This window comes from Apiospora hydei, assembly GCF_038363865.1.
Source record: "Apiospora hydei strain CBS 114990 chromosome Unknown utg000008l_segment0_segment0, whole genome shotgun sequence".
Lineage (NCBI taxonomy): Eukaryota > Fungi > Ascomycota > Sordariomycetes > Amphisphaeriales > Apiosporaceae > Apiospora > Apiospora hydei.
The window spans coordinates 1,408,781-1,422,954 of NW_027117367.1; the positions used below are offsets into that span (position 1 = coordinate 1,408,781).

General features: G+C 52.8%; 5 protein-coding genes across 5 annotated transcripts; 2 read left to right on the top strand and 3 right to left on the bottom strand.

Moving 5' to 3' along the window:
• Nucleotides 1-101: 101 nt before the first annotated feature.
• Nucleotides 102-548, bottom strand: PG997_011025 (uncharacterized protein; the record flags this gene model as incomplete). The annotated part of the gene is made up of 1 exon (XM_066815340.1): nt 102-548. The coding sequence occupies one exon, from the start codon at nt 546-548 to the stop codon at nt 102-104; it is 447 nt and encodes a 148-aa protein (XP_066664630.1).
• A 4,916-nt stretch (nt 549-5,464) lies between these two features.
• Nucleotides 5,465-6,138, bottom strand: PG997_011026 (Uracil phosphoribosyltransferase; the record flags this gene model as incomplete). The annotated part of the gene is made up of 2 exons (XM_066815341.1): nt 5,465-5,821; nt 5,992-6,138. The coding sequence occupies 2 exons, from the start codon at nt 6,136-6,138 to the stop codon at nt 5,465-5,467; spliced, it is 504 nt and encodes a 167-aa protein (XP_066664631.1).
• Nucleotides 6,139-6,800: 662 nt separating this feature from the next.
• PG997_011027 (uncharacterized protein) lies at nt 6,801-7,244 on the bottom strand (the record flags this gene model as incomplete). The annotated part of the gene is made up of 1 exon (XM_066815342.1): nt 6,801-7,244. The coding sequence occupies one exon, from the start codon at nt 7,242-7,244 to the stop codon at nt 6,801-6,803; it is 444 nt and encodes a 147-aa protein (XP_066664632.1).
• Nucleotides 7,245-9,228: 1,984 nt separating this feature from the next.
• PG997_011028 (uncharacterized protein) lies at nt 9,229-10,947 on the top strand (the record flags this gene model as incomplete). The annotated part of the gene is made up of 6 exons (XM_066815343.1): nt 9,229-9,343; nt 9,394-9,613; nt 9,674-9,823; nt 9,880-10,002; nt 10,625-10,796; nt 10,849-10,947. The coding sequence occupies 6 exons, from the start codon at nt 9,229-9,231 to the stop codon at nt 10,945-10,947; spliced, it is 879 nt and encodes a 292-aa protein (XP_066664633.1).
• A 2,072-nt stretch (nt 10,948-13,019) lies between these two features.
• Nucleotides 13,020-14,120, top strand: PG997_011029 (uncharacterized protein; the record flags this gene model as incomplete). Its single annotated transcript, XM_066815344.1, has 4 exons — nt 13,020-13,259; nt 13,326-13,463; nt 13,553-13,878; nt 13,970-14,120. 4 exons carry the CDS (start codon nt 13,020-13,022, stop codon nt 14,118-14,120), a joined length of 855 nt encoding a protein of 284 aa, XP_066664634.1.
• Between the last annotated feature and the right edge of the window lie 54 nt (nt 14,121-14,174).

The following is a 14,174-nucleotide window of genomic DNA, read 5'->3' on the forward strand; positions in this document are numbered from 1 at the left end:
CGGGTCGGGAGCGGATTGGACAGCTTTGCCCGCCCGCGCAGCGGCCTTCGGCAAGCACGGCATGGGCAAGAAAGGCCACCATGCCGTTCTGGTGTCGCCCTTCATTTGACGACACGAGACCACCGGAGAAATGGAATGGGGAGCAGAAAGGTAAAGCCTGGGTAGGCGATGGAGTGTGATTGGAATGCACGGGTCGCTTGACCCAAAATAGCAAGTGCGGCGAACACACGACCACCCGTCGAAAGCGGGTAAAGGGCAGTGTATACATGGTCATTTCGCATGGTCCAGGGGAAGCAATAAAAGAGAGAGAGACACGTACCGGGCACTTTGAGGTGCATATCGACGGGGCGGCGAGATAGGCTCGAGTTGCTCGGACCGGGAGACGGCTTGGGCGAGTAGAGGACTTCGTCGGGGTTCAAGTCGCCCGGCGACGAAGGCGCGGACGACGCTTCCGACGTGTTCGACATCGACCGTCCTGGCATGCCTGGACGTCGCCCCATGGTCGAAAGGTACGACGGGGGCTTGAGGGAGCGGCCAATGCTTGCCATGGCTTTGACTGGAAGCAAACGGGCTTGCCGGTTGCAACTCTCTAATCTATGTATCGGGTGGTGCTATGTTGCAAACAGAAACTGCCGTCAAACTGGTCAAGATTGGTGGTCTGGTGACTGAAGGCCGAGGAATGCAGTGTAAACGGGCGAAGTTCTGTTGTACGCAGTTCTGGGCGACCGTCGTCGACTATGTCTAAGATATAGCGAATCTCTCCCAGGTGACCCCGAGCAGTAAGAACACCTTTGGCTTGCACAGAACAAGCGAGTCAAACATCAGTGATACGATTCGAGATCCGAGTATAGGAAATGATGCTGCCTGGGTTGTTCCTGTGTTGAATGCGTGACCAATGTGGGCAGGTGGGCGGCGGCGGCAGCAGCAGCAGCGACGACAGCGACAACCTTGCGGGTAGCCGCAGATTAGGCCTAGGCGTGCGTATGTACTGTAGCTGCGACTGTAGGTATGGTGTAGGTGTAGGTGTGTGTGTGTGGATGAGGATGGATGTGGGTGTGGTGTACTGCACTGTACTGTACTGTACGCAGTAGTAGTGTAATAAGTGGAGGGCAGCAATAGATTTGACCGCACAGCCGGCAGTGCTGGTTTGATGAAGGGTCTCTGCGTTCCTCGAGGCCGCAATAACTTTGGTTGATTTGACGGATGGTTGTTGGTGTTGTTGCTTGCCTGGTTATTGATTGCTCCAGGTGCTTGCTTGCTTGCTTGCTTCTTGGTTGTCTGGCCTTCTCCCAAGTCTTTCTCTCTCTCTCTCTCTGTGAGCAAGTAGGTAGACTCAATTATGAATTAGACAAGGAAACCTGCTATTTTCACACCGCAAGATGCCAAGGGCTTGCGTGCCTTTTTGTGAGTGATTCAGAATTCAACCTGGATCGCCGTCGTTGGGCGCTTGTCCGACTCCACTGCAAATACCTGGGATGCGAGGGTGGAACGGGCTCCGCATTTGGGTGAGAGAGACTGGAGACCGCGAAGGAAGGAGAGCAAGAAATATCCGAGGAACTTGAACAGCGTCAAGGTATGGCTCTCAGCTCCCGGCCTGCAATTGCAGCTGCCCCGAACAACGACGCACATGCAAGGCCCGCCAGTTTGCTGCTGTGATGATGTAGGTAATTTGCAAACCCTGGGACGGAATCATGTAGGAACAATGCGTCGGAACATGCAGGCAGGGAGATTGCAGGCGGGCTCTGGGGATGGATTGCCAGCCCAAGAGTACGGTATATTCTCAGCAAAGGAAGAGCTGGCCAGCCAGTGTTGTGTTATGTTGAAGATGCAATGGATTTGGAAACAACAAGCTGTGGATGAAACAACTCGACACGTACGCAGCCCGTTGAGGATCTCGTCGAAACTTTCTTTTGGCATCCCTCAATGTGCCAGACATATTCATGAAATATACCTTCATAAATACTTTCCTTTAGGGATATATATACCAAGGCCGAACTTGAGTCAGGTACAAAGACTATGTACATGCATCAGCCTATCTAATGAGGGCTTGCAACCACAGGCAACAGACTGCTGTTCGTTGTTGAAGAGGCGACATTAATGAGTTGTAAAGCTACTATTACCTCGACAGCTAATTAGCCAGGCGTTGCTTCGCTGTGGCGACCGTATCATTCGTACGTCGCGCTGCGCATTTACTCAATATGATCTAGATCTTATCGGCCGGCCGCAAATCTCATCCAAACCTCGGAACCCGTGCAGAAATTAGCACGTCGAAAAGCGAGCGGGCGAGCTGGCCCGGCTGGCAACTGGGAGGACCCCTACTGTACATGGAAATGAGAAGAGGAGAAGTTGAGGAGAAGGGGAAAAGAACAGTGGAACTCCGCGGTAGATATCGCCAACCAAACTTTCACAGACCATCAAATCTCATCCATCAACCACACACACACTCCGGGCTCAATCCTACCCAATCGCGGACTTCGGACCCATCCATTGGGACATACGCCCGATTCCCGCGAGCCGGCGGCTTTCAAGATCAAGAAGTTGCCTCCCGCCGAGCCTCTTTCGGCCTTAGGTTTCGCTGGATGTCATCATACGCCATCCAGGGTCCCGTGCTGATTGGTGCAAACGCGTGATGGTTCGAGGGGGTCGGCATCCCATCACCACCCGAGCATGCATCATTGTGGGATTCGGATTCCATCCAAGAGCGACATTTCCTTGACCTGCAAATGTCCACTGCTGTCCATACTACTAATAGAAGATTCACGTTGTGCACATTTTGGACTCCATCCAACGTCAGAGCCAGTGCCTTCCGCCTCCCCATCCCGGCGGTGTACTGTGCTCTACACACACAGAGACTCGCAATCGATATGTGTGCAACGTTCCCAATGTATTTTAGTGTTTGGCCCATACTAGCTCAACGCCTGCATACGACGAGTCAATCCTCCAAGCCTCTTCCAAGGGATCTGCACTCCTTGATCGACCGCTTCCTCGAATTGCATGCTGGGGATACACAAAGCCACACTGCCACATGCAGCTTGGCAGGTGTAGAGCCCAGTAGAACCCATGTGACTTTCATGGCATTCCCCACATGGACTATGTTTCTGGCTATGCTGAAACATGTTCATAATCCGCGACAAGCATCTATCTTGGGCGGCGTGGCGGGAAAGGGAAGACGCCGCTTCCTTAGTTCATGTCAATCGTTTCTCGGCTATCTATCTTTTGAAGATAGAGTAATTATTGATTCATCAATAGCACCTGGTACTTCGGGAGCTTATTAGTACATATCCTGGGCGCGGCGTACAAGGGTGCGAAAGCGTCGTACTGGTGGAAAGGAGAGGATAGGTAGAGAGAGAGAAGAAGCGAGAGCGAGACGGGCAGCGCTGATCCTTCTTCGTGGTGTTGTGACTCTACTACTACGGTATAAGCCAGATGGAGGTCGTTTACCGTCGGCAACTCTCATGTTGGCTGCTGGCGCTACCTCACATGTCGTTCCATGTTCTCCTGATGAGGCACACCCACAAGCCGGCCGTGGTCTCGTTGTTAGTTGGGTCAGTCATGTTCACATATCGTCATCATACCCAAAACCGAAACCACATCAGCCCTGTCCCCAGTGGCGAAATGAAGAAAATGCCCAAAAGCAGCAGCTCTTGCAGTTGCGATGCAGCTGGCGGGTTCATCCACGTTGGATAGAGTCCATTGCCCAAACCCAACCTGCAGCTACTACTCATACTAAGCCCCCTCCCCTTCTAATATTTTTCTGTTCGTGCGAGAAAGGCGCTTCCTTCCCATGGTACCTCCATGATAGCCCGGTGCTGATCACGCTGATCAACGCTTGCTAGGGGGACTGCTAGTACCCTACAGGGTTAACCGTCCGCCGCAGAACTTGGGGGTGGCAGGGGCCGAACCTTTCCTACAGGGGGCAGTGAGAGAGCGTGTGTGGTGTGTGGGAATGATCATCAACCATTCCGTGCCCAACGGTGCGCAGATGCGCAACCATGATACACGCAGAGAGAGTTGTCGGGAGAACTCTATGCACCAAAAACCCACGGAGGAGGCAAAATTCTCGCAAAGGGTAACGGGCTCTGGTGGAGGCTCTTTCGACGTGTTCATTTACCTGCTTCCTTACGTACTTATCCATTTCCCAGGCTTGTCAGGGGATTGGGTAGGAGCGACAACATGCCTTGGCAGGCAAGTTGTTTTTGGCGTCGTTTCTCGCAAGTGGACCAAGGCTAAGTTAAGATGTCCCCCCCTACGCTGCATTTCAGATTTCCCCATGTTCGGACCCTTGTCGCCTCGTCTGCCCATCGCTCTTGCGAGTCAGGCAGGTTGTCAATCTGCCAATGCGACTGTTGTTGTTGCATAGCCGGCGCGACGGGTCCCTGATGACGTCGTGAGCAGCCGGCGCGGGCTAGAAGGGACCCTTTGGCCTTAGTCGTCCTTAGTCGACGAAAGAGAGCGCCCCTGAAATGGGCAGCGATCATCCCGGCTTCTTCGTCTTTACTAGGCTTTCCCGCCGTTGCCGCCGGTCATTTTTTCTTGAGCTTATGATGGTCATGCTCTTCATGGCACCATCTCAAACCCTCTCTTCCTGTTTGATTACGTCTGAGGGAACAGGCGCAAACGAGCGCCGAATTACTTTGGACGATAACGATACACGGACTGCACTGTACGTACGTACAAATTACAAATTACAAATGAACTTACGCCTCCATGGATAAGCGCATTGGCACTACTGTAAGACATCGACCACCATCCGGCCCGTTTATTGTAGTACTTGTAGATTAACATCACTCTCAACCTGAACAGCAGAGCAGCAGGCTTTGTCTCTCCATTTTAACTCGCGCGGGCGTGGGTATCTTATTGTCTCGCCCTACGTTGATATCCTCTGTTTGTAGCCAAGCACTCGACGGACCGACGGACAGCCTCATCTAGTCTTTGAGGGCATTGTCTAGTGTGTGGAATCAAAGTAATATTTCCACCTTCCAGAAGCCGCGGAACATGCATCGTTCCGCTTCTCGCTACCTAGAATGAGCCGAGTTTGGATTCGTAAGATACGCCCTGATTCAAGCGCAACAGCGGGCAACAGCGGATACCGAGCCGCCAAACTCAATACTGCGGTTTTGTGTGTAGGCAAATGAAGATGATCGTCTTGGTATTAGATTATTATAGGGCTAGAGTCCTCCGTCCTAATAACGTGCAAATTCTTTCGCGGGAGAAAATAAAATAAAGCAAATGGTATATGTTCGAGATTGCGTGAAACATGCCCGTCATTTACGTGGTATCGTGTGCGAAACGCCAAATGAGCAGCCAACGCTGCGAAGTGACATTCGCTTCCATCATATCCAGACCTTGCTGTGCTGGATCTCCCCTTCCCCCTTCCTCCTTCTCCTGTCTTCAACATTTTCCTCTCCAAGACATTGATCGACTCTCTTTGACAACTCGATAGATGGCGTGAAAATCAGACCATCTATGCCTTCCATCCCGACGACCGGGTCGAGGCGCCGCGGCCGAGCTCCGCGCGGCCGGTGAAGCGACTCTTGCGGTCCTTGTGCATCCACCAGTAGGCGGCGCCGGCGACGGTGCCGATGAACCACAGCAGCATGTTGGCGAGGTCGACCCAGACGGCGTTCTTCATGCGCTGGACATCGCCGTTGCCCTCGGCGTCCTCCTTGATGTACATGTTGCCGAACAGGCCGAACAGCGCGACCCAGAGCACGAAGATGACGAAGCTCCAGGCCGGCACCGCGGCGAAGCGCAGGATGAAGGGGACCGAATACAGGATGGCCGTCAGGGCGGAGAGAGCGCCCACGACTTCGGCGAAGACCTGAGTTCTCAATGTTAGTCGACCGCAGTTAGGTAGGTATGCCATGCTGGAAATAGGGGGCGATCCAGCGAGCAACGCCACTTTATTGCAGCATGGCTTTTGCGCAAGCGTAGAACCTGAGGTGGGTTGTTGCGTTCACGCATGATTCGTTGGGCTGCAATTGGACTTACCCATTTGCCATCGGTATATTTGCCGGCCTTGCGGGCGCGGTCAAGATCGACTCCGTAAAGGCCACAGACGACAAGCGCCAGGACGAACTGAAAGAAGTGCAGTATAGAGAATGCAATATATGCGAGGGTCATCCCGAAGAAACCCATCTTGGCAGGCTCGATTCGCGTATGCTGGGCGCGTGCGTTATCAACAGAGATTGGCTGCTTAGCTGGATATGGCGTTGTTTCTACTGTCGCATGCGAAGCCAAAGGAGTGAACGATAGTCCGTCCTGGATAAATATATTTCTACAGCGCTCTGGTCGTGGATGAAGGGTGAGAGAATGAGAGAGGATGTCGGTAAAGGGGACCAGGGAATGATGTCGCTCATTGGATCCCTTGGCGGTTTTTCGCGCCCGTCATTTAGCGGCACTCCTGCTTCCATGCTTTCTGGCGGCATCGTGACGTCACTGGCGCGGTTCGCGAGAGACCCTGTCTGGCCTTAAATTAGGGGACAGCCAACCAAAGAAAAAAACAAGCCAAAATGTTAAGCGCTTTTGCATTCCATCAGAATTTGTGTGTGATGCTTGGTCTATCCACCATTTACGCTAACTAGGTACTATCATCAGGTTACAGGATATATCTCGAGGAAGAACTCCGCATGGTCCGCACAGCAAAGAAAGAAGAAGGTTTTCTGCTAACTGTTCAGCATCTCGGAGAAGTCCATGTCATGCGCAAAGCACCCAACACAACACGCTTCTGGTGATAATCCATCCACACGGATACCTCCACTACATTGCGCTCGCCCTTGCAATACCTTACCTCAGCTCCTTTAGGTTGTGCGCGGAGGAATGACCGGCGCCCATCGCGAATAGTCCTTGGCCTCGAGCCCTCGGACCGTGCTCACGCTCAGCGGCTGGATGGCCCGCAGGCGGATCTTCTTGTCGCACGAGTCGCGGTCGCAGGGCTCCGGCAGGGGCACCGCCAGGTATTTCGGGTTCTGGTGGGCGTGGTTCTTGTCCTTGTCCTCGCCCGGCTGCTGCTGCTGGCAGCGCCACGTGCTGACGCCGGCGGCCATGGGGTGCCCGCAGCTGTAGCAGACGACGATGCCCGTGCAGTCCCTCGGTGGGCACTTCTTGCAGCGCCCGGAGAGCACCTGCAGGTTCATCTTGACGGCTGGGCCGCTGTTCGGCAGCTCCACCGACTTGGTCTCGACGGATCGCCGGATCTCAAAATGTCCGCAAGCGAACTCATTCAGGAAGATTTGCCAGGCCATTTTTGGATAGGTTTGAGGTTGGCTTTTGTCGATGAAATGATTTTGTGCTGTTCGGAGTTGAGTGTCTTGAGCTTTAAGGGGCTATTCAGGTGACAAGGCTTCATCTAGTATTTAAGTACTGGCGAGAAAACCCCGAGATACAACAACATTGTTCTTTAGTGGCCAAGATAGAATATACTACTATCAGACTGAATAAAGAACAATAACGCCAACGCCTATGAATTGTATTATGTATGTCCTTTGTAATTTGAGTCGCAACAAAGCCGTAATGGCTGGTGTCCCCCTGAGATTCCTCGAAGGCTCACAAGTTATTGTTCACTGAGCACAACCTTCCACTGGAAACAACCACCTTCCTTTTCAGCCATCGTTTGTTGGTATTCGCAAGACGAGCGATAGCCAAGTGTAAGGCGACAGATAGAGACCATGACTTCTAGGAGTTGATTGAGGCTCCCACCCGTACCATTTTGCGCGAGAGTCGTCTGCAAACAACACTATATTACTGGCAAGTAAGGATAAGTATTTACTGTCTGAAAACATCTGCTGGGAGATTTTCCCTTAGTCTCCATAGTGTATTTGCCGACTTGTCAGGGCGCAATGATGCTCATGCAGTGAGAGATAGGGCCGCATGGTCCAATATCCGAATGTTTAAGGTCAGTCAGTATAGGACTATTACAAACCACCTTGCCGTTGTTAGCTAGTTCGCGTAGCCTTGCTCTGGGATAATGAACAAGGTCCCCCACTAGGGGACTCCGGGCAAAAGTCATCGCCTACACCCACCCTCCTTTCTGTTTCTGTAGGGTTCACAGCTACAGGTTGAGACGATGACTGTCGTTACTAAACTTGGATCACCCGGGCTTCACTGCCCAGGGAAATCTCCTGAGCCTAGGTGGCCGCCCGCTTTTCGTCGTCTAGGAGCTTGCTATGACTCACTGGAAGTACTTCCGTGGAATTAATCATTGCTTCTGGGCTCGTAGACATAGTAAGCAGTATACAGATCTGGCAAAGCTCCATGAGAAGCCTTAACTGGACAGCCCGACCCCTCCACACTGAAGAAATGTTTGCGGTTCGAAAATCAGGGGTTGGCGACCTTCAATGGCTCCTCTCCTATCGATGCGTCTCTTCATACAGGCTCACCGGGCAAGAGCTTGTCATCGTGACTATCGCCCGCCTCAGATGATCTCCCCAGTCAGTAACCTTGATTGGATTTGTCACAGTATGTACACTTGCCGAGGTCTTTGGAAGCCTCTCAGGACTTCTATAGGGATTATTTCCCGTTGGGAGAGAAACTGCGATCTCCCTTTTCCCATTCGTTAAAGCGTGAGCCGTCACTTGACCAATATGTCTCTGAACATCCTGGTGTAGATCAGCCCGGTCGTCCCATACGACGGCCGCTCATAATGCATGCTAGCGATTCTTGGTGATGTCTTGAGCCTCAGCTGCTCACCTAAGGTGTGGCCAGGAGACGAATCAGTATACGCAATTCAGCTGACGAAGGACAGCATGGCTGACGCCAATAGTCCTAGAAGCAGATAACCTGTCTTCCTTCAATAGCTCTTGTGATCTATAAATGGCGTTTTACGCGACATGACCACCGCGTCAAGTAGGGAAAGGGTCGAACTTGATTCGTCGGTTTGCTTGGTGGTTGCATGCCGCGCATATGCATTGGGCGAAACTGGAGGCTGCATGTTGCGACACCAACAACATCATATCAGGTTGGGGTGCATGAACTTACAAGATTAGGAGCCGCATGGCAGAATTCGTGATTCAGCCGCATCGCAAAGAGTCCTTATAAGACATTGACAACATCCCGCTCGACCTCGACGTTCCTGCGTTCTCGAAGTGGTACAGCAGGTGGAAGGTGATATGCTTTGACTGGCAGGTAGAGACATAATCGATGCCTGGATCCCAAGGCATATATACCTGCCCAACGCCCAGGCATGAAGCCTGCTGTTCAATCCGTCCAATCACAACGTCCTACCAAGCCATGGCGTCAACGCCGAGTCAAATGAACAACAACGAAAACCTAACGCCTCAACTGAAGACATGGCCAGGCTTGGTCATGGTCAACAGCAAGCAAGAGGGCAAGCGGCTGACAGGTGGTAGGAGATATGGGTCCACTTGACCAAGATGCTGGCTTGACCTATCCCAGATAAGGCTGGCTGGCTGGCCCCTGCCAGCGTGGGACCACCGTGGACGGTCACCATGAAAGCAGCGGTAGCTATCATCAGACCTTCTCACAAGGAAAGCCTACGGTGGGGGTTTCATGGAAGCAAGAGAAGACAGCCTTTTCGAGGCGCTAGACCGTCTCACTCCTGGCTCCGCTCCCAGGATGGGGAGGGGGGCCAAGTCCGGGTCAACTTTCAGCATATGTGAGAATGGGGGATTTCCTTGATGATGCTCGGTCACCCGTTCTGTACCAAGGCAGCAAGGTTGACCAAGGGTGAGTACACCATCGGAAACAAAACGATACCACACCGCGCTGAGCTTGGCCAAGCCCCTCGAGTCCGCCGAAAGCGAGAGCACGTCGGTCACAAGACAGAGCACAATATGCTTAGCTCTAGAGCAGTATACGGAGCTACGTGAGGCGAGGCGACTCCAGATGACAGCTCAGCCATGCTAGGCTTTCTATAATCAGTCAGGAGTACACCTCTGTCCTGCCCCCGTCCCGAACTCGAGATAGGGGTAGACAAAACGGAGCCCAAAACCATCTCACAACGCAGATGTTTCCTTTCAACTTCGCTGTGGCTGTGGCCAAGGGGTAACTGATCCTCCGTGGACAACTGGAAAAATACCCATCCCCTACTCGACGGCCCAGTGATATTGTCGGATTCGGTGTGGTTTCGAACCAATGGCTCCAGACTACATCCATGAATTATGGAAAAACTTACCAACTCATCATTTCCATTCGCTAATTTACGTCAAATGGGGGCTCGGGGCTGTTAGAAATACTACAAATTCCCATGTGACGCTGGCGGAAATCTACCAATCCGTGCATTTTCGCCGTTGCGAGGAAATGGAAAATGGTGTTCCTGGACGCTATTTGTCTGCGGCAAGTCCGTCCTTTTGAGGCACTTCGTGAACCTCAGCCCTCAAGAAAGAAGGGGCCTCGCCTGTTATGTGCCATTCATCGCCTCTTTCTACAGCACGCGACGTCCAGAGCCACACCGGGCATTATTTGGGATCGGTATGCCCTCTATCTCCTCGGTGAACCCTGAGTCCTCAAGCGCGGGCCATGCGAGTCTGAGGGTATAATAAAGGTCAGAAGATGGCACTCTGAAGATGTAGAAGGACGAGATCAAAGACACAGACCTCTTAAGGAGCAACGTTGCCCGCCAACTTCCAAGTTCCAGACCAAAGACATCGACAACGCACACCAACAGCCAACCGCCTCAACCTAACTTGAAGATGGGTAGCAGCGACCACAAGCACAAGAGCAGCAGCAGCCGCCACCAACATGATGGCACGAAGCATGACAAGGACGTCCACATTGGCCACTCGAAGCCCAAGGACAAGAAGAAGGGTTCAAGCAGCGACAACGTCCGCTGGATTTGCGTAGGTGTTGGCGGACAACAGCCATGGCCGTTTTGTTGCTAATAAGTTGCAGTCATATTGTAATGCCGGAAACCTGTCTTACAACTATGACGCCAGCTGCCCCTTCTGTTTCACGGCCCGCGGCTCCGGAGTCAGCACCTACACCCCGTAAGGCAAGTACTGGACTGGACAGCGTTCCAATGAAGAAGTTCTACTGACATGAGAGACAACTCAAGGACAGAGAGATGACACCTACAAGCACAGTGACCCACCCCTACGGAAGGGGTCCAGACCAGGCACATCTCATCTGACTGGGGGAAGACCGTGCAGAGTCTCCGTGTCGCCGAGGTACGAGATGGTGAAGGCAGTATAAGATGAGAAGAGGCGCAGTGGAGGGTTGTTTAGGTCATCGGGTTGGAAAAGAATATCGGAATCCAATTTTTATCTCGTTTGGAAAGCACGGAGCAGGCTACTCGATCTCCTTTATACCATCAGCTTAGACGTCAGGCTCCGGAGCCAGATACCCAATATCTTATCAAGTTTTACACGCATGCACACACTTCAATTACAAGAGAACTTTGCCCTGGAGCATCCGCCTTGCCCTCAATGCTAGGGATTGTCCTGCGGTGCTACTTTGCGAGAGGGCAGGGAAGATGGTGCTTGCATCGCAGTTGCGTTCTGCCAGCAGGAGACATAATAAGGAGGCAAGAGGGAAAGAGCCGCATGGTGGCGGTGTGCGTGCAGACGCCCGCGGGCAGGCTTGCAAAGAGGAAAAACGAGAGTATGAGCCTTGTCACAGTCACAATGGCTTGCCTGGGTGACTGAGCCTTGGGCGTCAGGCTTCGCAAGGTCTTGCCGACGGTGTCTCAGGCGTACCGGTGGTGCGCGCCCCGGAGGCGCCCAACAGCCACTCCGCGCTACCTCGTCGTGAACCTTGGCTGTCCAAGGCCATGTTCTTCCAGCAGAGAGCCTCGAGCCTTCCCATGTCAGAGCCAATGGCTTAGCAGCGGGCTAGGCATGGAAAGTCTTGCAGCTTGCCAGTGGGCTTTCTGGCAAAACAAGCCTGACGGTGATGCTATCGAAGTGAGGCAAACCAGCCCCCACTTTGACAGGCAGCATAAGCTGCAGTCGGTGACTGAACAAGACACAATCAGCGGGAAAAGAAATAGGTCGTGCAGGCTGGCATAGCCCGAGCAATGTTCTCCATGGGTGGGAAGTGGGAAGTAGAAAAACAGACGTCAAGTCGAGGCAGGAAGGCGGACTGAGAAGATTCAGGCGTGACAAGTGGATGATGGATGCGAACCGTTTCCAGTGCCAGCCGGGCTCTAGGTGACCTGTCTGGGTTTGGCTACGAGTCTTGCCGCGAGGCTGCGCTAAAATAGAAGAAAATGAGTAATGCTGCTTGTATGCAAGGCAAAAGGGAGCTGCCTCTCCCCCATTGAGACCAATTGGGCTTGGGGCAGACGGGAATGGCTTGACGCCTGCTTCAATGGCATTTGTGTAAGTAGTAGGTCAGTAGTGGAAGCCGGCTGACGAGAGAGGGGTTGAGCGTTGAGGGGCTAGATCCTACCTACCTAGGTAGAATGAGGTGAGCGGCTGAGGAGCCAATACTTGAGCAGGTATTATGAGGGGTCGTTCCTGCTCTCTGGTGATCAATCACTTCCAAGAGTGGCTTAACTTACATACAGCGAATATAACACGCTTTCAATGCAACGCCAGGATCCCTCTCGTGACCCAATTCTTCATACCATTGTACTGATCTGACTTATGGCTGCCAGGTGATGAGGAAAAGAAGCCACCATATTGATGGGATGACTGAACCTGTGAAGCCTGGCAGTCGTGTAATGTGACACGTCGAAGCAAAGCAGGTACAAGTCTCATCTTTTCCATCGATTGACCAGACCATTTACAGAACACCTTCAATTGGTTCCACATCCATCTCATCCCCTCTCCGAACGATTATGTACGCCTAGTCGTTCACTATGGCTGCTGTGCCGCAGGTTAGGTCTATGCAGAGTGCCCAATTTCATACCTGCCTAAGCAAACGGCCGGTTCGGCGAAAACCCGATGCCACCCATAACTCCGTTCTAGTTCTCCTTTGAACAAAACAGGTAACCTACTTCGTCCTCTTGGGATGCTTTGATAGTATTGAATTCAAGGGCTCTTTAGTTCACATCCACAGCCTGTGGCTCATCTGTTACTTGCCATAACCCTTTCCTGTTACTTGTTGCTGCTGCAGCCACAATGGCGGAAACGACCCAAGAAGAACTGCCGCCGCCCTTCATCAACATCCCGGGCCTCCCGAACTTCCGGGATCTTGGCGGTGTGCCACATCCCATCCCATCGCAACCTGGGAAGACCGTCAAACGCGGCCTGATCTTCAGGTCCTCAGAGCCCTCAAAAGTGACCGATGGAGGAGTCCAGCAACTCCAGGATCTCGGCATCAAGAAGGTGTACGACCTGCGGTCCCTGGACGAGATCAAAGTGGGTTATAAACTCTGGGTACACGCCATACTGGAGGTATTACTGACCCTCTATCAACGAATGTAGAAGGATGCAGAGGGCGGCCAGCGGCAGGTGAAGGAGTGGGAAGGCGCCGAAAGAGTCTTCGCCCCCGTATGGAGGGACCAAGATTTCTCGCCAACAGCACTGGCCCTGCGCTTCAAGCAATATAGCGACGAGTCCGATGTAGGTGACCAAAGATCTTGAGAATCTCCAGCTCGTGCTGCTCCAAACGCAGTATCCTGACTAACCTAACTTCGTCCCCATCAACAAAGCGAGGCTTCCTGGAGGCCTACAAAAACATCCTTCTCGCCGCCAGCAGCAACGACGACAAGCCGTATGAGAAGATACTGGCCCACCTCTCGACCTCGGACAAACCGTCGCCGATACTGATGCATTGCACGGCGGGCAAGGACCGGACGGGTGTGCTGTGCGCGCTCATCCTCTCTCTCTGCGGCGTAGACGACGCATCCGTGGTGGCCGAATATCATCTCACCGACACCGGCCTGAAGTCGCGGCACGACGAGCTCATGGACTTCCTGATGAGTGACCCGGCAATGGCGGGAAACCGTGCTGGCGCCTGGCGTATGATTAGTGCTAAGTGAGTGCTGGTGTCTACCTTTTTCAGCCGCATCAAAAGAGTGGCCCGTCTATTTGCAGCTGCATCTTGGCTAACTGACTCGCGCAAACAGTCCACGGAACATGCAGGTTCACCTCAACTGGATCCGGGACAACTACGGCTCAGTCGAAAAATGCGTTGTCGACTTGGGCCTCATCACGCCAGAAGGCATCGAGCAACTTAGAAAGAACTTGGTCGTAGACGAGGCTGTCCACAGTTCGTAGTTGGAGTTTGGGTGTGGTTTATTTTGATTTCTTAAGATTTCGTCACACCTGTAC